The sequence below is a fragment of the Durio zibethinus genome, chromosome 11 (assembly GCF_047325235.1).
Source record: "Durio zibethinus cultivar Kanyao isolate XHJ-2024 chromosome 11, ASM4732523v1, whole genome shotgun sequence".
NCBI lineage: Eukaryota > Viridiplantae > Streptophyta > Magnoliopsida > Malvales > Malvaceae > Durio > Durio zibethinus.
Genome location: NC_143172.1, coordinates 26460929 through 26484050, shown reverse-complemented (window position 1 = coordinate 26484050; position 23122 = coordinate 26460929). Strand labels below are relative to the sequence as shown.

Below are 23122 nucleotides of genomic sequence, written 5' to 3'. Positions count from 1 at the left end.
GGTCCTCCAAACTTGAATTCCTCGTCTCATCGACAATATTATTGGTTGATATAAAATCAGCATATTTTTCTCTACCTTACCTTACTTCCCATGCCAGCATTGCCAGTTAATCTTGTTTTCATTCCTGTAGAATGAAACCATAACCCCAGTTCTTGTAATGGAGGTTTAAATAAGTTTTTTTCAATCAAAGAAGAAACATGGGGATGAAAAAAGCAGGGGCCTGTTTCCTTTCTGTGAGTCTCTTATAAGTCAGGGAAAGGGAACCCATTGTTTTTTGGGTGAACCTCGGCCAATTGCCCATTGTTCTTGGCTTGAGGTTCAGTAAATGATGGCACAACTTCTTTTTGTCTGATTATAATATATTTTTTATGCCTAACTTTCTTCAAAGAAATTTGAAAGGAAAATTTAGTCTAGAAAATGAAATTTTGTTTTTAAGGGCTATGAACATTCAGTGATAATCACAAATCATTTTTTTTTTGCCAACCATAAATCACAAATCTTTTACTTTTTGTGACGTTTGGTTCAAGACATCTTAAATTATTGTTCAAAATATACTTTTCATTTTGAAGATTGTCATGTTTTGTTTGTAACGTTTTTGAAAGTTGGAAAATATGACCTACCTTGATAATCATGCAGGAAGAATCCTATACCCAAAAGCAATGTAAGATACCTCCAATTATATGTCTCCTTCATAAATGTATCTATCCAAATCAGGCATATGAAAATTTTTTTGAATTAACAAAAATGAGTATGATTGGTAATTATATTTCTAAATTACCATTTTAATAATATTTTATTATTATATGTTAAAATTTATTCAATAAATAAAATTTAATTTACTATAGAACCATCTATATTATGTTAGGCTATTAAATTTTAGATAGATATGCATTTATTTATACACACTATATTAGGAGAAAATGAGAAAATCCTTGGAACTTGGATCATTATTTTTTTTAATAATATGGTAAGAAGCATTATTAGATTTTTCTTAGCTCTTTCTTTTTCTTTTTTTTTTTTGATCAGTCTTAAGGGTACATTCCCCTTAAATCAAACTATGCATTTAAGATTTCTATTAAAATACATTTTACAATGATAGAATATAGTTTAAAAAGAGAACTTCTCCCCTTACAATTGGACTCGTCCTTGAAGGTAACTTGGATAATTATTAAGCTATATATATGTACATGTTCATTCTTTTGGGCATTCAAGAGATTAGGCTTCTCCCTGGACCCTCTGTATTTTGCATGATTGATTTGCTTTATGTATCTCTCCTTTTAGAGAAGGCTATAAAAGGTTTTTTTTCAATGATTGAGTCTACTGAAAACATCAATCATATGTATACAGACATTGACTAGCAGAGTAGTGCAAGATAAATAAAGTGGGTGCTACTGCTGGATGCGATTCCATGTTTTCTTACTCTCATAGCAACATGATTAATTATTACATGCAAAATGTATCAGTTAATGGTTCATAATGGGAAAGCAAATCCTGCTCACATAGATCATGAATATATAGTTATAACATAGTCCCAATTAGAAAGAACTTAGAACATTAATGATGTTCATAACAATCAAGAAAACTAGTAAGGGAAGAAAATAGGAAAAAGATCAGAAGAGATTAATTCTTCCTCACCATAGTTGTTATAATATCAAACTAAAGTTAAAGAGAGAGACTTCATGTTGGGGTTAGAATCACCTCTTCATCCTCGAATAGACTAAAACTCCTTGAGATGATACCAACAAGGCATACAACTAAACTAATAGCAAGCCAAACCATGGTAAGTTTCAATCTCATGACAGATCTTTCACTGCCTATTACATCAGAGGCAGTTCTCTTCTGTTCCAAAGTTGCCTCCTCAATTCCTCCTCTATGTACATTCTCAGCACATAGAGAAGAAGAAGATGATGATGATGATGAATAAGAACAACACTGAGGACATGAAGGGAGCAAAACTTCTTTTCTTCCCCAATTTTCATCCTCATAATTATCAGATTCATAAGAAAAAACTGACCTCACTTCACTTTCTTGAACCAAACCAATCTCCAAGCCACTGCATGTCACTTCATCTCTCACAAAACCCACCTGATCATTTACACCCTCTTCTTCCTCGAAAAGCCGTCTTCCCTTCAACTTTCCACTCTCAATGGCTGCCCTTCTCTCTGTGAGTATCTCTTCGACTGCCAAATCATTGGTTCTCACTTTCCATGCTACTCTCTCCGATGGAGAGATTGATCTGTGCTGAAGAGAAGACATGAGTTTTCTGGGAGAGTTGTTGAGCAATCCAAGGGTTTTAATCATTTTACTTGAGCCTGTTGAACTTCTAAACAGGGTTTTCTCTGGCCTTTTCTTTATGAAGTCCCATTCCTGTTCTAAATTCTTGAAAAGATGGTGCAGTTTTTGGCCATCAGTTTCTTCTTCTTCTTCTTCTTCCATTGTGGGGTCTCTTCCTTTTTCGCTTTCTGTCATGACTTTGCACTCTTTGTGGGGATTTTGAATAATGGATTAGAGACGTTGCTTTTAAATGTGATGAGATTATAACGGGACAAAAACTACCCACGTTTCGGTTTATCATGTTTTGAATTTGATTATTGGATTTTGAGTGAAAATTAGAGGAAAATAACTGGACCTTGAATTCAGAAATCTTTATTACAATCTAATCTGGACCATTGATTTAGAGTTTTAGGATCTACTCAAGCATTATCATGATCACTCTGTCGAACATTTTTCATGTCTCCATGAGTGCATTCTCTAACACATTTCCAGCAATTTGTCATCATAATATTACTTTTGAAGGGCTGTTTAGCACTGATGTTTAACACAGCGGCACCATTCATTGGCTACCACCATTGGAAAAAAGTAATATGCTTCCCTTTTAATTAGATACAATGTTTATGCAGACATGATTGCACTTTACCACCCCTTTTATCCCCACCACGAAACAGCAGCAGCTGCAGTGGCTTTTAGAAAGCAGCATTGGATCTGGATTCTCATTGATCCGTAGAATTATCCCCAAGGAAATTGCATTTGCTACCCTTCTCAGAGTCCCACGGGAAAATACATCTATACAATTTACCTTACATATACCAGCACTACAGCTAGAGAATGCGTCATGAGAACGCTTCATGCAGCATTTATCGATTATTGTAGTCAGTATGCTACAAAAACCTTCCAACAATAAATTCCATAAATCATGGTTCATTAGCAACAGTGTTGAGTCCAAATTCTTTAGGAAAGATTAGAAGTTTAAGTTTTCCAGAGTTAAAAAAATTTAGGCAACAATATGAATAGGTGACTGTTAGCTAATCCTATAAAAGCTTCAACAACAACTTAACCTCAGCCCCACAGCTATAAGCAGAATGTTACACGCCTAAGTTATAATTTTACATATCCTCCCTGATCAAAGCTGCTCAGCTTACAGTGTTTGGCTCTGATATGTCCTCGATCAAGCCTTTCCCATCCATGGCATCAAAGAAGAAGAAATTCTTGAGTGGATCCCCTTTACCTGATATTGCTTTGATGACCTCCTATATCATTCAACAGTCGATCACATTGAAATTAGTATACTTATAGTAGTAATTAATCATTTCAATAGATAGAGTAGGAAAAATGGTCAAAAATGAAACCTGTCCAAGGATTCCTCCAATGATGGCACAAACTGGAGGGTATTCCCTTGTACCAACTAGCAGTCTTTGTAGGAGTGCATCATGTATTTGAGATTCATTCAGTGACTGCAATAAATTAATATAACATAAGTATGAAGATACAAGACACTCCTAGGCAATGTGGATGATAAATGCCCAATACCATACATTTGTTTCACAAAGTTCCTTTCTGAGCTTCACAACACCAGGAAGATCAGAAATTGAGGTTTCTCCTGGATTACGACCTTCAACATCTTCAAATCGCTCAATCACTGTTAGAACAGAGGCAATTACGTCATCCATTGTATGAATACATGCAAGTTCAAAAGCAATAGTTATAAGTAAAGCTAGTGTCGTGTAAAATTGGATAAGTTTAATAAATTTGAATTGAAGATGTAAAAAAATAAACATATTTCCCCTGTTCTTGGCTTGGAATGTAAAGGAATTTGTCGAATTTTTCCTCTTATTAAGCATGGATAAAAAGAAGGTTAAACGGTTCATCAAGTGGCACACGAGCATAAGTGTAAAAAGGGTAAACTATGTCCATCTATTCAGATTCAACTTCTAGTTGATTTTGATATTGTTCTCCCCCTTTGCTTGGGTAAAAAAGCAAAACAGTATATTTTGCATACCTCTCATAGCAAAGTAAAGCTTTGACACCCTCTTTGGAAGTGCTTTCCAAGGTACAGAAATGGCCTCCTGCAGTTCAAAAGAATGTACTTACTGCAACAAAATGCACAATGTTTGGATGACATATTTATTACACGCTAACTTCATGACCTCTGGGAAAGCATGGCATATTATGTGCTAAGGTAGATTAGGTTTCAGTAGGTGCAGTTATTGATACTAATCATTGTTCAGAACGAGCAAAAACCATTTTGTACCTCAAAGCTTGGGTATTCTAGTTGGCATTCAATGGTTTCCTCAAGTTTTTTCTGTCAAAAAAACAAAAAAGTTAATAACAAGCTTACACATTCTGCCAACAGATCAGGATATTTAAAAGCATTATATGTTTCGAGTACACGTCATATGGCACAACAAATCATATATAAGAAGCACAAGATCAAATCATGACAAAACCAAGTTCAACAGCAATTCAGTGGAAATTCACAAGAGTAGTGCTAACAATTGCATTTCTAATTCATGAATATGGAAATATTTCTGGTCCTTCCATTATCAAGAAAGTTCTTGTAATGTTGAAGTAAATGGGAAATGCAGTAGAAATTCACAAGATTAGTGCTAACAATTGCATTTCTTCTAATCACGAATATGGAAATATTTCTGGTCCTTCCATTTTCAAGAAAGAGTTCTCATAATGTTGTAGTACATGGGAAATGCAGAATGCATATTGACATGTGTGAAGATTAGTATTAGTAGCAAATAAGCATTAGAGTGATGATTAGCAACTGACTAATAAAAGTGGTTTACTATCTTGGCCCAACATGTATAAAAATACTAAAATTAGTTAAATGTGTGATATTATCACCTTTGATTATTTATAGTCCTGTAAATCAACGAATATTTCGCCACAAGAGCCTCTACAGTCAACTGTATAAAATGCTACATGCTTTGATAACTTTCGGCACTTCTGATTGATCAATTTCTGCAATGAAAGAAAAGTTTTAGTTACAAATTGAAGGGAAAAAGCATTGAGGATCAAAATATGCTGAAACATCTAGATAACATATCATCTACAGGCTATAAGATCCATTGAGAATGATTATCTAATACCTTTTTTGCAAAAGAGCAGCAACTGATGACCACACAGCATCAAACTTTTCAAAGAACTCTACACCACATGTTGATATATCACCTGCAGACCCCCAAAAGAAATAGATTTCACTAAACAGCTTTCAATTACTAGCATACAAAGCAGAATGTAACTTTAACACTCATAAAGGGACCAAAAGTGCACAAAATTTACAGACATTGCTAATTTTTCACCTTACACCACATGGAACCGCAAAACAGATGCCAAAAAAAAAGGCTAACCTTTTTCTACAGAAACATGAACCATGGGGTTGAATTCTTTCAAAGAATCACAACAGACCTCAGCAAGAGTTTTCCCATGGTACGGATTTTCATCAGGCACTATCAAGAAATTCGCAGACAAAGCTTCCTCGGTAACTACCCTGTCATCCACCAATGTCACACTACCAACTCCTGCCAGTACAATGTTCTTGCAAAACTATACATACCCACAAATTTAAACATATATTACTTTAAAATAAACAAAAAATTGCAATAAAAAAACTTGCGGCAACACAGCAAAGCAAACCCATTTTGTAAAAAGTCAGGACAGGTTATACCTCAGCAACAGTCCCTTTTATTCCATAGACTAGTATATGAGATTTGCTCAGTCTAAAACCAATATGAAGAAAAAAACAGCAAAAAAAAAAAAAAAAAACCAGTATGAATAAAAGAAGCTATATAAGAAATTCAAAGAATAATTTAAACAGAGGGCACAATAAAATTACCTTCTTTGAGCATCAGCACCCCAAACCCTAATTTGGCGATCATAAAGAGCAGTCTCCTGCTCTGTTAACTCCTCACCTTCCATTTCTAGCTTTAAACTTTTAATTCCCCCCAAAAAAAAAAGAAAGGAAAATTACAAAAAGTCGGAACAAACAACAAAGAGAGAAATAAAAACACTAAAAACCAAAAATTAAGCAAAAAAAAAAAAAGAGTCACTTTCTCATTCTTTCACTGTTTGAGTGAGAGCGAATGGGAGTGATTGGGAATTGGTTGACTTTCTGCGGATTTGGGCCATTGACTCGGCCCAAAATTGGAATAATGTTCATTTCACAAATTGGGCTTCGATTCTTTGACGGCCCAGTATTTTCTTTTTGTTCTCTCTTATTATAGTAAATCTGACTATTAATGTTATATAAAATATTAAAATTTATATAATCTTATTGTATTTTATATAAAAATTATATGTTATAATTTTTGTCTATTTAAAAATATAAAATATATTTTTTTTATTTTGTTAAATCTATATATAATTATTACAATAATTTTAAGTTGTATCATATTCGTATTTTATTTTTATATTATATCATTATATCGTATTTTAAATTATCATATTTATTTATGTGATAAGTTTTATTATGAATATTTCAAATTACACGATTTTGATTTTTGATAAATGAATTTTTTAATCTCAATTGAAAATTTCATTACATAGTTGTATCTGCAGGCCAAAAGACAGTTAATAAAGGTGCAAAAAGACATTGGTTCAAGTAGTGGTCAAGAGTTTTTCCTCTCTTCAACGTCTGAGTTTGAATCTTCTAAAAAGATGTAAAAAAGTTTTTTTTTTTTATAAATTTACTAAATTCAATGTAAACAGATCCGAAAATAAAAAGTGTTAGACAAAATTTAAGAATCCTTTGCTGACAAAAACAAGTGTAACTGTCGCGTGTTTGAATCCGCTGCTTGATGCTTAAGTTAACATCAAACCATGAATGTTGCTATCAAATTTTAAAAAAAATTCAAGCCTCTCACGTCTTTTGAATCAAATCTTGATCATAACTTTTGAAAGATTAATCATGTCATGATTTGATTTTTGAATACTTTCACTAGAATTTGAATAATTCATGTATTAACTCGAAATATCTTAACTCGAGATTATTTAAATATGGAATGATTCAAATTTTTGTTGATTATAAATAAAAAATCCAAACCCAACCCCCAATTGCCGCCTTTCACTAGTAGTGATTCTTGTTCTTCTGATCATTTTTATTTTTCATATTTTACTGATGCTGACCGTCTATCTTGCTCTCCATGCATGTTCTGACTTGGTGAACTAGTTGATCGATAGCGTCAATGCATGATTGAGAAGTTCGTTGACTTTTCTTTTTCAATGATTAAGGATTTTCACCATGAACCCACTTTGTAACACATTGAAAACCTGGATAACATGTAACCCTCTACCCAGTTGGCCACCTTTTTTTTATGGAGGCACCTGCAATTGATTTGGATGCTTGACGTACATAATATTCATGGTGTTAGAGGAAATAAAAACAAGTCCAGCACTTGAATAGCAATAAGTAGTACACGGAGAAAAGAGTAGGGTTGGCAGCGGGATGGGTTGGGACAAACTTTTATTCATTTTAAATTTAATTCGACTCAATTCGATATTATATAAATTGTATTTGATTCGATTCGATTTAAAATTAATAAAATATTATTTTTTAAAATATAAATAGGTAATTATATAATTTATAATATATAAATAAAAATTTTTAAAAATAATTTTTATATGATATCAAGTTAGATTGAATTTATTTAAAATTTAAATTCAATTCAATTTTGATTTTTTTTTTAATATTATTCGATGAAATTCGATCCAAAATTTAATTTATTTTAAAAAAATTAATATTATAAAATTAAATCAAATCAAATTTTATCGAAATCAAATTGAACTGCCGACCTTAAAAGAGGGGGAGGGGCAACAAACAATTACAAAACGGTGCTGACAACAAAATCTAGGATCTTGGCTTGGGAGCCATGGTGGGACTTCACTTTGCGAAACTCGCATAGATGGTGAGGAAGAGGACACGCTATGAAGCAGAAAAAAACACCTCAAAAAAATCAATCCCCTCCCTTTCCTTTTGCAGCTACAGTAACAAAACCATTTTTGGATTAATAATAAAATTAATTTTGATGAGATTAAAATAATAATAAAAATTATTATTGTTGTAATTAAAAAAATTATTATAATTATAATTTTAAAAAATTCAATAAAAAATTTATATTAAATAAATTTAATTAAAAATTAATATTTAAATTTAATTGATAATACAATAAAATCTAAGCTTAGACTCGGGATTGTTAGCTGATTTAAGAGTTCTGACTTTGTGCGTCTCTTCCTCCCCCACCACCTCTTTCCCCTCTCTGGTTTTCACCATTTCACCCTCCAATCAACTGAGCTTTTAGGACTGATTGAGACCTGTCATTTTGATTTGTTAAGGTGCAGCAACCCTCCCAAAAAATTTCAAATTGGACCCCATTCAAAGAGTGTTTAATGCCTTTAATCTTTGCATCCCAATCACAAGCGCAGTCCTCTAATGCTTTTCACTCACCAAGATTTGGTTTATGGGGACAATTCCATTCCATTCCATGCCAAGTTCCAATGCCAACGGTCATTCACTTCGATTGAATCATCATTGTTCAAAAGCATGCAGTGATGAAAGCAAATCTTGGGATAACGAAAGGCTTGAACCCAATGATGTATGTTAGAAAATGAAGTTGAAAAATGAGATTTGCATGAATCAACCTCTCAAACTTCCAGGTACAATTATATAGCTTGTAGTGAAAGATGGAAAACAAAGTACACTTATAAATAAGTTGAATTCAAGTGAGTAGTTGAGTTTCACAGTAGTTGAATTCAAGGGCCGACGGGACAGTAAGGCATGAACCACAATAAATAGGGCAGGCAGGGGAGGAGATGGGTGCCTACTTCCTTACCTTTTATTGGAACTTGTGTTCCCGAGCTTCTTCAACCTGCCGTTGGTTCCCAGATATAGCTATCAGAAGAGGTTGTAAAATGAACTCCATTATGGAAATTTGTTCGAAAAAGTTTGAATGTGAATCCATCTTAACTTGATTTAATAAAATTATCAAAGATATGAAGTTGAAAAAATCTGAATTCGAAATAATTTGTATTTGAAAATTTTAAGATATTCAATTTAAATTTAAAAGTATGCTAAAATAATTAGATTTTTCATAAATTTTAAAAAATAACCTAATTAGTTCAAACACCAATTTGATCCAAATCTTTGAACTAGAAAGCTAATGTTACAACCGATAAGTGGTGATGTAAATAAACAAATTTAACAGGTTGAAGTTTTCTTCATAAGGTCTAAAACAAATTGGAATCTTGTTAAAATATTGTTAGACTAACTTGTTGGTTTTTTTTTAAATTATTATTTCATTGTTACGTACGGAAAATTAATTATTTGTAGCATATATATATAAATTCGATAATTTATGTATTCATATTATATAAAATATAAAATATTTATATATTATAATTTATATTAATATAAAAATATAAAAAATATATTTTTAATTTTATTAATTTTATATTTAATTTTTATTAAAATTTTAAATCATATTATTTTTATATTTTTAATTAATATTATTTTTATATAATATCCTTTCATATTTGGTATTGTGAAATTTATACATTTATTCTTTTAGATAAATAAAAATTTTAATTATTAAAAAAAAAATCATTTCACCATTAATTTTCAGATCTTTTTAAAAGCAAAGAACAATGCATCTCGAACCAAGAATTTTCATGTTCTCTAATAGCCAAGTCAAGCCTAAATGATGATTTGTTTCATTGCTAGAATTCCAGCCATGTGGAGGATGGTGTCGGCTACAACAAATTGACAGAAGTCAAAAACCAGAGGGAGGGTCATCTCATACATAATATCTAGTTTTAATTACAACTGGAAAAGGACCGCGCTCGGGTCATTTATTTATTAAATTTTTTATTGTAAATCTGATTAAAAAAATAAAAAATATAAAAAAATAAAAAAACGAAATAGAATATCATATGTATACAATTGTAAGTTTTTTAGATAAAATTATTTAATTAAAAAATAAAAAATAAATAAATATGAAAATATAAAAAAGCAAAAAAAAAGACATATTTTTATATCAAATAGATTTTATAAAAAAATTTAAAATCTAAAAAGAATATTTATAAAAAATGTCAAAAAATGAAAAAAAAAGATTATAATAAAATAGATCTAATTTTAAAAAAATTTAATTGAGAAAAAAGTATTAAATATATAAAAAGCAATAAAAAGGTTTTAACAAATTTAAAAAAATTTAAAAAATAAAAAATAAAGAGACTAAGAGAGCCACGAGGTATTTAAGTTAAGATCCGTAAAAAAAAAACTATTCAATAAATTTAAAATATTGCAAAGAAAAAATGAAAAATTTTGATAAAATAAGCTCATAAAAAATTTAAAAATATATTTATAAAATTTAAAAAAATAAAAAAAAATTTGAACAAAAGCAAAAAAAAAGGAGCTTGAGATAATGCCAGATGGCATACTGTGGTGAACGGAGGGTAGGTCCATACATTAGTAAAATTAAGTCTATTGACATAGATCCATAGGTTTACATTTAAAGGGCCCCAATCTAGTATTAAAGATGATTATGGTTGCCGGGCAAATAAATGATGAGACTGAAAGCAAAGGCCCCTGATCTCGTATCAAACATCTTTGCATTCAGAATTTCAGATTAATCGTCAAGTTTCCATGGGAAAAAAGAATGGAAAATAATTTTTACAGTAAAGAGCAATGAAACTTTGCTTTAGGGATTTGGTTATAGTATAGGTAAAATTAAAGATAGATATGATAATTTATATATTCATATTATATAAAATATTAAAATTTATGTATTTTTATTATATTTTATATGAAAATTATATATCATAATTTGTATTAAGATAAAAATAAAAAATATAATTTTTTTATTTTATTAAACTCATATATAATTATTATTAAAATTTTAAATTATATTATTTTTGTATAATTTATTTATATAAATTTGTGTTATATTATTATATTATATGTTGATTACTAGATCTAGTTAAAGGTGACAATTGAGTTGGATATTTATTGCTAAAGGAAATTTTAATCATTTCATGTTGGAATAATTTGAGTTTAAGTAATTTAAAGTTCAAAATAAAATCAATTTGAATTTGAATTTTTTAGAGTTTGAAATGAGAAGGTTCGCATTGATAAAAACAAGTTAAATTTTGCATCTCTACGTAGAATATTGTTTGTTTCCCAATCTCTTTCCTGGGAGCGTAGGCTTCCAGGTTTCAAAAGCTAAAGGAACTCAAAATGAAAAACATGCCACGAAATGTGAAACACAATGCCACATGCTTTGTACTAAGCATCCACCCTTTGTATTTCTTTTTCACGGTTTACAAACTTGAAGGTTAAAAAAAAAAAAAAAAGAGGCTGTCCCTGTTATCCTCTCTCCCTCTATTCTCAATAACATTACATATTTCAAAACAAGCCCTATATGGATGCAAGTGCATTTATAAAACAAAACAAATCTAACACTTTTTTTGGCTCCCTTCATTGCAACACTGCACTTCTTCAACTCTTCAACTAAAACATCTTTTCCCCTTTCATTACATTATCCATTGTTGTCTATACTTTAAAACCCTTTGTTGCATTTCTGCTAATGAGGTACAGTAACTGATTTCTTTTCTTTTTTCTTAGCCTGCAAGGCTTCAACTGCAACCCACCTCCTCTTTGTAAATTTCTTTGTTCTTTACTTCCTTTTTCTTTTATCTCCTTTTGTGTCTGATTTCCTCTACTCTTTGATCACCGACTTTATTGATTTTAAATGGAGTCCATGTCACTGAATAAATGAGTGGAAAGAAAAAAAACAACTCTTCTTGACTTGGCTGTAAGAACCCTCTGTTACAATCTTTCTTCTTATCTGTGTATTTGTTTATTATTTCTTTATCTCTTGTTAGTACTTTTCTATATATATATATATATATATATATTTTGCTTCCAATCTTCTTGGAACAATGTTTGTTTTTCAACATCCTTAGTAGTATCCTTATTATAAAACTATGACTTTTCTGATATAGTTTCTTGCTTTCTTATGTCTTTCTTTTGGGGCTTTCTTCCCTTTTCTTTAAGCTAATTTTTACAGCACTATCGATTTTTTTTCTTAAATAATTGTGACACAGTTTCCTATCGGGTGAGCAACAAACAGTGACAAGAAAAAATAAAGATAGATTAAGCGAAAGATTTTATGGACTGGAACTTGAAAGCTGCTTCTTGGGATTTGGCTGAATTTGTGGAGGAAGATGTAATGGGGATAGATGAAATCAATGGATCAAGTAGCTATAAAGTTCCTAGGAACAAAGTGGATTTCTCAGTTGATTTGAAGCTTGGTCAGGTAGGAAATTCAGGAGAAGAGTCATTGAATAAATGGAGGGAGCCAGCAGTCTTAAAGATGGAGTCTTCACCTTCAAAGAGGGCACGAGCCACTAATAATGGAACTCATCGGGTTTTCTGCCTTGTTGATGGGTGCAATTCAGACCTTAGTAATTGCAAGGACTACCATAGGCGCCATAAGGTGTGTGAGCTCCACTCTAAGACTGCACAGGTTATGATTAATGGCCAGAAGCAACGGTTTTGTCAACAATGCAGCAGGTACTTCCTTTATTATGTTTTTGCATTTCTTGATTACTTGAACTTTGTTCAAGAAATTTGTTGTGCTATAGTGATCTATGATTCTGATTCCTTCTCTTAATTACATATTTCCTTTTCATTGGTTGCTTTTGCTTTTCTGCCTTGCTGGTAAATATTTTTGTGCTGCTGCTGCAAGGAACTTTGGCATTACTATCTTAGGCAACCGTGCACCGTCTACGAGAATTGAATGCTTTACTATCAATTGTTTCATTGTAACACAATTATGATTCTTGTGTTGATTGAGAGGTTCAATGAAAAGTGTTTCCTTTGTTTCAAGAAAAGAAAAGAGTTCCCTGGAAGAATGGCCACCCTTGTGAGCTAAAAATTCACATGAATCTTTCTTTCTTTTGAAAAGGAAAATGTTTAACCAGTGTTTCTAAACTGAGTCTTCTTCTACCCTGTCCCCCACCCTTTCTTTTTCTCTTTTGGTGGTCCTCTTCGTAGGAAGTATCAGTCTGATGTACTTAAAGTCTGTCTTTGTTTTGAATCAATTCTTTTCTTTAACTCTTTAACTCTTTGCCATTATTAGATGCTTTATATATGCAACAAACGGGGTAATCTCATTGTCATAGAGATATTTTGTTACTTATAAATAAAGGCAGTCCAAGCCAGCAGTAGATTCTTGCCTACTTCATCATTAACTCAATACTAATGGCTAAGTCTATCTTGGATAGTGTTTTGCAGTGTTTTCTTCTCATGTATGTGTAATGGCCTTAGATATCAACCAGTGCAATCTGTTCCCCAATTGATTACCAGCATTTCAATTTCATCTATTTTGAGGCTGGACCTTTACAATTTCCTGAATTCCTCAATGATCGCCTCACTTTTTTTGTAGGTTTCACTCACTACAGGAGTTTGATGAAAGAAAGAGAAGCTGCAGGAAACGTCTTGATGGACACAACCGGAGGCGAAGGAAGCCTCAGCCAGATCCCCTCTCATGTTCCGGGAGCTATTTTTCCAAGTACCAAGGTCAGCTGTGCCTATGATGTTTGACTGAAATTAATTTCAGTGTTTTTAACCATGAATGAATTCATGCTCTCACTTGCACCAAATTAGAATAGAGATCCTATAAATGCTTACTTCCTGAATCAGCTCATCAGGGTTTCATCAATTTGCTTTGTTGAAAGAAACATTAGAACAGTCTAGTGGCAACCTGAGTGAATTATAGTGGTCTAGTTTCACCCGCCTACTTTTCACCCTTCTTTTGGAAATCTTTTTGATGATTGATCTGAGAACATAGTCTATTTTAAGACGAGCTCGAATAGCTCTATTTTAATCTCCATGAAGCTCATGTAAAGCACTCCTAATTGCCCAAGAGCTGCAATGCCTCTAGGAACAGATTGTAGAAACTTGTAGAACTTCACAATATTTGGTCCTTTGACTGATTTGCTTAGACATGCCTATCGGTCCAAATTGTTAGAAAGCTAAGCTGCTTGTGACTCTTATCAGGATTATAAAATGTCCCTTGTTTCCTGTTATCAATCTGGAGATTTGTCTAGAATATAGCAATTGCAAAATGCATGACAAGCCCAATCTTTTCCCAAATTTACGTGTAATACAATTATTTGAATCAATATTGTACATTTCAGGCACCCAGATGTCGCCATTCTCTAGTTTGCATGTATATCCACCCACCACTGTGGTGAAACCTGCTTGGCCTGGAGTTACCAATTCTGGGACAGAGTCCAGGCATCTTAACCAGCAGCAACAGTTACACTCGCCTGAGAATCCAAATCTTGTTCTTGCATCCTCTCCAAGCAACTACAGAGGAGGGAAGCAATTCACATTCTTGCAAGGTGAGAATAACACTCTCCAGAATCAAACACCTTCAGAAACTTCTCTCTGCCAGCCACTTCTCAGGGCTGCGCCTTTCTCGGAAGGCAGTGGGGGCAGCCACAGTATGTTTTGTGACAGGTTAACAACTCCAGTTCAAGATTCAGATCGTGCTCTCTCTCTTCTGTCATCTCCACAAGTATCTGGGGTCAGTTTGAGTAACTTGGTGCAGCCTCACTTATTCACTTCGGTGCAACCCTTAGGTGCAAGCCTACAGAACCAAATTATAGAGGCCGTGGATTCAGCTGGTGTTGGCAGGGATACTACGGTCCATTGCCCAGGAATGTTTCACATGGGTTCTGGTGAATCCTCTGGAAGTGAAGCCCCTCAAACTCTTCCCTTTCATTGGCAGTAATAATTTTGAAACCTTTGCTGCTCAATAAATTTGGGTTCTTTTGTTGAGCCCTGATTGCCAAAACTAGTATGTTGGAATATTAAATTGAATCTAACTGCTAATGACATGATGTGCTTGGAGACTTGGACATTGAATAGCTGAAGCTCAAGTTTTCCTTTTCTTTTTTTTTTTTTATTTCAGGTTTGGATTTAGTCTTCCCTATTGCCTTTTCTTTTGGGTTGAAACTTATTTTTCCTGTGGACTACATATAATCAATTAATGATTAATGAAGCCTCTTTTGTGTGTTCATTTGGCTCTGGAGTCGTTTGTTATTTTCATTTTACATCATTGAGTGAAGTGGCCTAACAATCAGCAGATTAATAAGCATTTATTAGTATTTCCATAGCAACACATCTTGCTTGTGGAACTGAAACCCCTTCTTGATCATGAACTACCATGCATCCTATTAATAATCCTTGCTTCCATATCTAGCTTTTAATTAATTAGACAATTTCTCTTTATAATAATAAATTATGCATGTATGCTACTCATTTGGAGTTTGAAGCTTTTCACACAAATTGAGTGTGTTAAAAGACTGTCAACTCAATTACTGATTTTTTTTTCCTTAAAGAAAAAGCGAAGGAAATGTTATTTAGTATCTGATATATTGTTAGTGAAAAATTTTAATTACATAAATGAATTAGTTTGGTGACATATATATTACTTTTTAAAATATATTTTAAAAAATATATGTCAACCAATAATGATATATCAAATACCAACTTAAATTTATTTTTTTAACATAGATGATGGTAATTAAAAAATAATAATAATAAAATAAATATTTAAATTTAAATTTTAAATGCGCAAAATATCATTTTATAGCTGCATTAGCATAAATTAATTAACTGACTAATATTATTTGAAAATGATAAAATAATATTTATTAAGTCAAAACACAAAAAAGAAAAATGACAAAAAGAGTATTTATTAAATTGTAAAAAAAAAGAAGCCTTTTGGTGGATTTTAAGCCAAAAATGAAAAGAACAGAGAAAGGGGTAACCGTGCATTTTTGTTTCTTGTGTTGTTGAGACTTGAGAGTCTTAACTTAACCCCTTCGATGGGGAAGAAGAGCCGATCATCTACATCTTCTCCTTCAGCACCCAATCCCGAAGAAAGAAAAGGGTTTTCTTTAATGAACGATGATCTTCTTCAAAACATACTCTCAAGGCTTCCTGCCACCTCCTTCGCCTCCGCAGCTGCCGTCTCCAAGGCCTGGAACGCTGCTTGTAGTCGCATACTTTCTCGCCCTAAGCTCTCCTCCGCTGTCTCCCTCAACCCTTCTCCTCTTGTATCTCTCTCTCGCTAGCATTTTTTTTATTCTTTTAACTCCCAATTCAAAAGACAAAATAAAGGGAAAACTTTATTTTTACTTTTTTGCTGATTTTTGTTTGTAATTTTTTGAATAGGTTGCTTTACAAGAGGTTTTTGACAAGGTTATGTCAGAGCCAATTCGACCCCATTTTGCTATTGCCAGTGTTGGTCCTGGGTTTTACTTAAAAAATGTTCTCCAATTCGTATGAACTCTAAAAACTTAACCTTTTTTTCTCTTTTTTTTTTGGGGGGGGGGGGTTAAGTTTTTTTTTTTGGTTATTTGGGCAGATGGTAGATAAACTGGGATCAAGAACTCCGATTATTTTATCTTCTGTTAGCGGAATTATTGGACGAGATGCCCTTACTCATGAATTTAGAGAGGTTTTTTTTTATTCTGATCTTTGTTATGTCTTTTGTGTTTAATTTTATATGTCTTTTAAATTCTTTTTTAAAAATGGAAGGTCAAGTGGAATTATGGTCATATTGGTGATGAAGTTTCTTCAAATAATGGCATCGTATTGACTGTTGGATTTGTTCCGGGACTTAAAGTCGATGCTATCCCTCTTTTAGGACACAACAAGGTGAAACTTTTTTCTTCTATTGAAGTTGTAATATCATGGAATTGCTAACAAATATTCAATCTTGATGGCTGATGTTGTTAGTGTTTTATCAACTGTTTTGTTGGTTTGGATTTATGGAAGGAAAATTAACATGGAGAACTTTATTGATATATTAGGCACCTCAAGGGTCAATGATTGACGATTTTGTTATGGATATTAAGAGTTACACATCCTCTGTGTCAGGTTACACTTCACCGCTTGCGATTATAATGATTGGAGTAAGTTTCTCTGTTTCGTTGTTTATCCATTCTATCTTCAAGTTAGGTTTTTTACTTGGTTGCATTTTTGACATGCGGCTTTGTGATTTTGTAGGATGCAGATGTTGACCAGAAACCTATCATTGAAAAGTTAGGTGAGTTTTTCCATTTCCCCTCCTTTTATTTTACATTTTGCTTTTAATGGAACGAAATTGTTCCTCCATCTGATAACTTGAACTGATTTGTAAGCAAAGGGGAAGTAACTATTTAAACCATCTGTGCATTGGAAATTCAAAAGAATCCACTCTAATGTACTTATTGTTTCTTTGTTTCTTTCCTGGCTTAGTGAAAACTTTATTCTTTTTAAAATTAGAATGGTAAAAATATACTATTAAGAAAATATAGGCAAAACTCTGGCCTTTCATTTCCATCAAATTATTATTCATAATGAGCAAATAATGATTGCTCATCTACATTCTAGTCTCAGCAGCACAAACCTGGGCCTGAAGGGAGGTATGACCATTAGTTCATATATTACATTCTGCCTTTTGTTCAACAGATAAATGAACATATTAATGTCATATCAATCATTTATACATCTATGTCAATTCCATCTTTTTTTTTTTTTTTGGTATTTTTCAATCCTATTTCACAGCTTCCCAGCTCCCAACTACATGACCTAGGTGGTTGTCAGATTAATTCTAGCTCCATTTTACCTCCTCTCATGTTATTCAGAAAATTTGTGCATGGTTTATTATTGTCTCCAATATCTTGTCCATCTCAGATTATGCAATGCCCATGGAAACGATCATTGTGGGTGATGCGAGAGGTCAGTTTGTATATAGAAGTGCTGATGTTCCGAGAAATGCCAGCACTAGTCAAAAACACTCTCTTGATGCTGTTGCTCTTGTATTTGCAAGAGATAGAGACAAGGCCCATGGTAACTGTTCCTTTGGTTATGTATTTATTTCTTTCTTCTCATATTTTTATGAAAATAATTACCTGTTTTAATTGCTGCACATGCATAGGTTTCCTGTTGCAAGTGCAATAGGAAAATATAGTTGATCTTATTCCCCAAGAAATTTCAGTAACAGCTGTATTACATTTCAATCCTATTGTCAGGAAGCACATTTGCACTTGCAACATTTTGTTCATGGCAATAAGATACATTCTTGGAGAGATAGAGTTTGCAAGCATGTATACAAGGAAGTCTGCACCATATTTATTGTTTCTTTTAAATTGTTTTTAGGTATGGGAGTTAATTTCCTGTAAAAGTTTGACATCGTGTGTCACCACAAAGGGTAAAGATTTTGTTAGTACCTTTTTTTCAGGAGTTCTTCACTTGCTAACGGCTTTTGCTTGTTAATTGTTGATGTTAGTGAGTGCCTATGTACAGTTTTTGTTCCTATGCTACCAGTAACAAACTGTGTTGCTATTGAGGTTATCCTATGCCACTTTGGATAGGTGGCATTTTCAATACCCTATGCTGTGGGTTTGAAAATTTGAACTTATTCTGGCACTGGTTTTTTCCCCCTTTGTTGTTCTCCCTCGCACTTTCCAAAGAAAATTGTTACCAAGAATAGTAGAAATTTCAGAATTCACCTTTTATCAGTTTTGCTAGCTTATTTTCTTGTAGCAACATTCACTAAATAGTTTCTCATTGCGTCATGCTCAATCTTGCCACCCCATTTTCTACTTATTATTTCATTAAGGTCTTGTTCTTGTTTCTTCCTGTCATTGGGTACAATGTTTAATGTTTAATTATCCTATGGTTTGTGTTGAATCATGTTGCGTATCTCATGGGCCACTTCATAGATTCTTCCTGTGCTCTATGGATTTTTTTTTTTCATTTTTTGGTAGCCTGTGCTGATGTGCTTTAAATTTTCAGGTATAGGGGATATTGAATTTCATTTTGCATTGTCAAATGGTGTTTCGGCAATTGGACCAAGGCTTAAGGCAGTTTCTGTTAAGGTGAAAGCATCTGAAAATGTTACTTGGCTCACTGCCAGAAGAGAAGGACAGCAGGAGATTCTTGATGGTCAACGTATGCTGGATGATATCGATAATGAGGTATGTTAGTGCACTTCAGAGCAAGTATAAGACAGTGTATAAGTCAGCGTGAGCTTTATAGAAATTGGTCTTTAAAATATGAAGATGCGTGTGAACTGCCTGTTTAATGTAAAAGGTTTTGTCCTTCTAATTGATCCTTCTTTTTGAAGCATCCTCCCTTTCCTCCTGAAGTTTTGATCCATTGCAATTAGACTATATCAAAACGACCCATTTGCTTGAAAGCACTGATTATTCATTATGATTCTTCCATACTCTTAAATTTTCTGAAGTGAAAATAAATGGCAGATGGAAAATCATATGGAATACGTTGAACTTTACATTGGGGTTACAAGACGACGGAACTGTTCTGTTGGCTCAGATAAGCCTAGGTTGATGACGACGTTGACACTCCATGGAGTTGAAGGGTAAGACAGGAAAAAAATTTCCCATCTTTGTTTGGTTTCACAAATCATATCACATGCATGCCAGGGGCTCATTTGCATTGGTTATGTTCCCAGACGAACATGCATACAAACCCATTACATGATTATCCTGTATAACTATCAAACTTTCTTGTTCCATGCCTTCTTTCTCTCTCCACATCTCACACTGCCCACTTTTGGAAAATTTTTTGCTATCTACATATGTTAGTTGCTGCTTATCAAAGTATCGTCTTTTCTCGAATTGTGAGTTGTAGAGCATTATGTATCGACATGGACTTACCCATGGTACTTAGCTGCTCATCTGCTGTGTTCATAGACATATTAGACATGAACTTGTCAAAACAACGTAGGTAAGTGATTTTTGGGGCCCTTTGCTATAGTTTGTGGTATGATACTTAGCATTTGTACAATTGAGCTTGTTTTTTCTTCTTTAATTGCTATAAGAGCATTTGCTTTTGATAAGTAAAATAATTGCTTTCACTTCTTCTGGAGCACACATTCAACAAATAAAATCAAGGCAAGGATTGCGTTTTGCACTCATTGGTGTATTTCCTTTCTTTTCCATTTTAATTGAACAAATTAAATGTTTTTCAACAGAGGAGATGAGGAGTACCTTTATGTTGATGGTGTTGGAATCAGAACTGGAGACTGTTTCCAGTTTTACCATTCAGATCCCAAAACTGCGTTACCTTCATGCCGAAATGTCTCCTCAGCCCTTAGAAGTTTGAAGTTGGATTGGGATTCTAAATGCTGCCTCAGCAAAAGGGCTGTTGTTAATGCCATTGATAAGAAGGAAGCTTTCGGAGGATTCATCTTTTCTTGCCTTGGCCGTGGGGAGTCATTCTTTGGGCACCTTAATGTTGACAGCACGCCATTCTTGGAGAACTTTCCTGGGGTTCCCGTGGCAGGAATATTTTGCGGTGGGGAAATTGGGCGTGGCTATACTGGCTTAACTGCGCATGGAGGCAAAGAAGGCTCTGCTCATTGCCCTCTCCATGTCTATAGTACTGTTTATCTTGTGATGTCATATGCTTCACCTGCAGAGCATTAGATCTTTTCCATGGCTCCCTTTAATATGGATGGGAAGTCTTCAGTCTCAGAGATGACTCTAAAAATAACCAGCTGTTTGGTGCTGCTCAAGTGTTTTCATTATCCTTAAAAGATTGACCTATTCTTAGAAGGCTGCATTCTTATGAATTTCTAGAATTAAAAATCGCAGAACAAAACGAACATCCTTGTATTAGACCACCTTTGTAAAATATATACCTGTTTTCTGTTTTAGATGCTTAAGAAGAGAAGTTTCATGTTCTTTCATGTACATTTTTCTTATTTTCAGGTTATGGTTTTCTTTTACTAAAAAAATGAAAAATGGTTTCATTGATGGGGGAAAAATAATGAATGATAATATGATTATCATTCAATTAAATGAAATTGTTGTTTCCCTTCCATTTTCTTTCCAGTGGTGGATATATTGGGTCTTGAGGCATGGAAATAAAAATGCAGATTCATTCTTTTTCCTATCAACTATTCCATTTAATCCTTTCCCTTGTCTCCTACCAAACCAACTACAAAAACAAGAAGAGTGACATCTTCAGGACACGGAGAATTCGCCAATCATGTCTGACTTTACTCTCTAATCTGTCGAAAACTCTAATAGCTAGCTAGGCCTAGACATGTGCAAGAAAGACCTTTTTATTGTATGTTACAATAGTAATAATGATATTGTCCTGTCTCGTTTACACTGATCACCAGTAATTAATTCAGTGTCAAGCATGTAGGAATTCGGATGAAAACAGATAGATTGGAACAACATCCAAATAGTGGTAAAATGTGAAGAACCCTGGTATGGAACAAATTGGAATTGTTAGGAATTAAGCTTTGCCCTTTTTTTTTTTTTTTTTTCTGTCAAAAAAGTTTAAGAGGAGGGGGGTTTTCCTTTTCAGGGTCAAAATAGACCGTAGGCTTCATAGAGGATTATATTAGATTTAAAATCGACCAAGGAAGATCACTAGTAGCGGGATTTGAACTTAAGCTTTGTGCGTAAAATTTTCCAACCTTACCAACTTAATCAATCCCCGTTGGCAGTGATTAAGCTTTGACATGTGTGGATGTTGACTACTGAATTCTTTTGTAACTCTTCTTCGCCATAACCACGAAGACCTGTAACGGCCAAAAAGAAAAAAGAAAAAAAAAGTACGAAGGCATGAGAAAAAGGTAGAGAAAGCTATGATAATTGGTCAAAACCAGCATAGAATTCGCAAACAGATCCCGACAGCTTAAGCTTAGACACTGACAAATTTGCATTACCTGTTATTGCGAACCATCAGATCAGTAAAAAAACCATGGTGATACTGCTACATTGGAGTTGGTCTTTGATCAGTTGAGATATTGTTTCGCTTTTCACATACGAATTGGTCGTGAAAGAAGAAAAGAGGATAAAAATGATGGGCCGGCAACTATCTCAAGGATGATAACATTGACACTATATATTTTCTTGACATAAAAGACATACAGATATAAGAGGAAGTTGAATGTTTAACTTTGACCTATTAATATATAAAAGGCAATAACCAGTACAGAAATCTAACCCTGGGTTGTTAAAATAAGACAATTTATATGCAGTTCCTTTTTGGATAGCTTACTGCTTAAGTTTAAGGCCATCCTCAGTCCTTACTGTTTCATCAGATCAGACAAAAGCCTGGAATAGATCACATCTCTTCCTGGCAAACAATTTTCCAGGATATTTTTGCACGCAAGGGCTGGGGAAAGAGAGTTATATATATATATATATATATATATATATATATATATATATATAGAGAGAGAGAGAGAGAGAGAGAGAGAGAGAGAGAGAGATCAGTGGAAGATATATTTCAAGACAATTTTAGGTCATCATCTATGGAGAACTCAAACTCAGAAACAATTAAAACAACCTTCCAATAACGTTGTTTGAAAAAAAGAAAGAAAGAAAAGGATTCAAAATCTTCCAGAAAATCAAGCTGATTAAAACTAAAGCCTGAAGGTGTCATACATATGTACAGTTCACAAGAATCATGGCAGAAAAAGAAACTTATTATAGAAGTAGTTATGACCCAACAAGGAATTTGTTATAGCATGAAGATTCATCGTCAGAAATACAAGGAAAAAAGGAACTTGTATGAAGATAAGTAAACGTGATATTGGCACGGCTCAATCAAATTAAAGGACCCAAAAAAACTTAGGAGATTTGATTTGATTGAGCCATTCCAACATCCCCGTTTTCTCTTCGTGCTTACCACTTAAACCAAGATCTTTGATCACGAACAAGAAATCTTTGATCACAAGCAAGATATTTTAGACCAGGATCATGTATATGTCAATATTTTTATCTTTTTTTTTTTTTT

The 23122-nt window shown here is 33.2% G+C and overlaps 2 protein-coding genes, 1 non-coding gene and 1 pseudogene across 7 annotated transcripts; 3 read left to right on the top strand and 1 right to left on the bottom strand.

Annotated features, from left to right (window-relative positions):
• The first annotated feature begins 206 nt into the window (after positions 1–206).
• On the top strand, positions 207–339 carry LOC149516232 (small nucleolar RNA snoR74). The gene has a single exon (XR_016346745.1). It is a non-coding gene; the product is annotated as a small nucleolar RNA snoR74 (small nucleolar RNA).
• Positions 340–3201: 2862 nt separating this feature from the next.
• On the bottom strand, positions 3202–6298 carry LOC111290397 (SUMO-activating enzyme subunit 1B-1-like; annotated as a pseudogene). The gene is made up of 10 exons (XR_016346707.1): positions 6122–6298; positions 5954–6005; positions 5637–5832; positions 5376–5457; positions 5131–5247; positions 4529–4579; positions 4277–4343; positions 3813–3916; positions 3627–3731; positions 3202–3527 (listed from the first exon to the last, which is right to left on the bottom strand). The product of XR_016346707.1 is annotated as an SUMO-activating enzyme subunit 1B-1-like (transcript).
• A 5289-nt stretch (positions 6299–11587) lies between these two features.
• Positions 11588–15526, top strand: LOC111290889 (squamosa promoter-binding-like protein 13A). Of its 3 annotated transcripts, none has more exons than XM_089768827.1 (4): positions 11588–11866; positions 12382–12850; positions 13725–13858; positions 14479–15525. In XM_089768827.1, the coding sequence occupies exons 2-4, from the start codon at positions 12447–12449 to the stop codon at positions 15075–15077; spliced, it is 1137 nt and encodes a 378-aa protein (XP_089624953.1). In that variant the 5' UTR covers positions 11588–11866; positions 12382–12446; the 3' UTR covers positions 15078–15525. The 3 variants fall into 3 exon arrangements, with proteins under 3 accessions (XP_089624953.1, XP_089624954.1, XP_022738129.1); XM_089768828.1 differs by having other exon boundaries at positions 11588–12089; XM_022882394.2 differs by lacking the exon at positions 11588–11866 and having other exon boundaries at positions 12438–12850; positions 14479–15526.
• Positions 15527–16109: 583 nt separating this feature from the next.
• Positions 16110–21053, top strand: LOC111289739 (F-box/LRR-repeat protein At5g63520-like). 2 transcript variants are annotated; one of them, XM_022881017.2, is made up of 10 exons: positions 16110–16407; positions 16526–16633; positions 16719–16811; positions 16892–17011; positions 17167–17268; positions 17363–17402; positions 18032–18187; positions 19136–19317; positions 19603–19721; positions 20337–21053. In XM_022881017.2, the coding sequence occupies exons 1-10, from the start codon at positions 16177–16179 to the stop codon at positions 20788–20790; spliced, it is 1605 nt and encodes a 534-aa protein (XP_022736752.2). In that variant the 5' UTR covers positions 16110–16176; the 3' UTR covers positions 20791–21053. The 2 variants fall into 2 exon arrangements, with proteins under 2 accessions (XP_022736752.2, XP_022736753.2); XM_022881018.2 differs by lacking the exon at positions 18032–18187.
• Positions 21054–23122: the final 2069 nt, after the last annotated feature.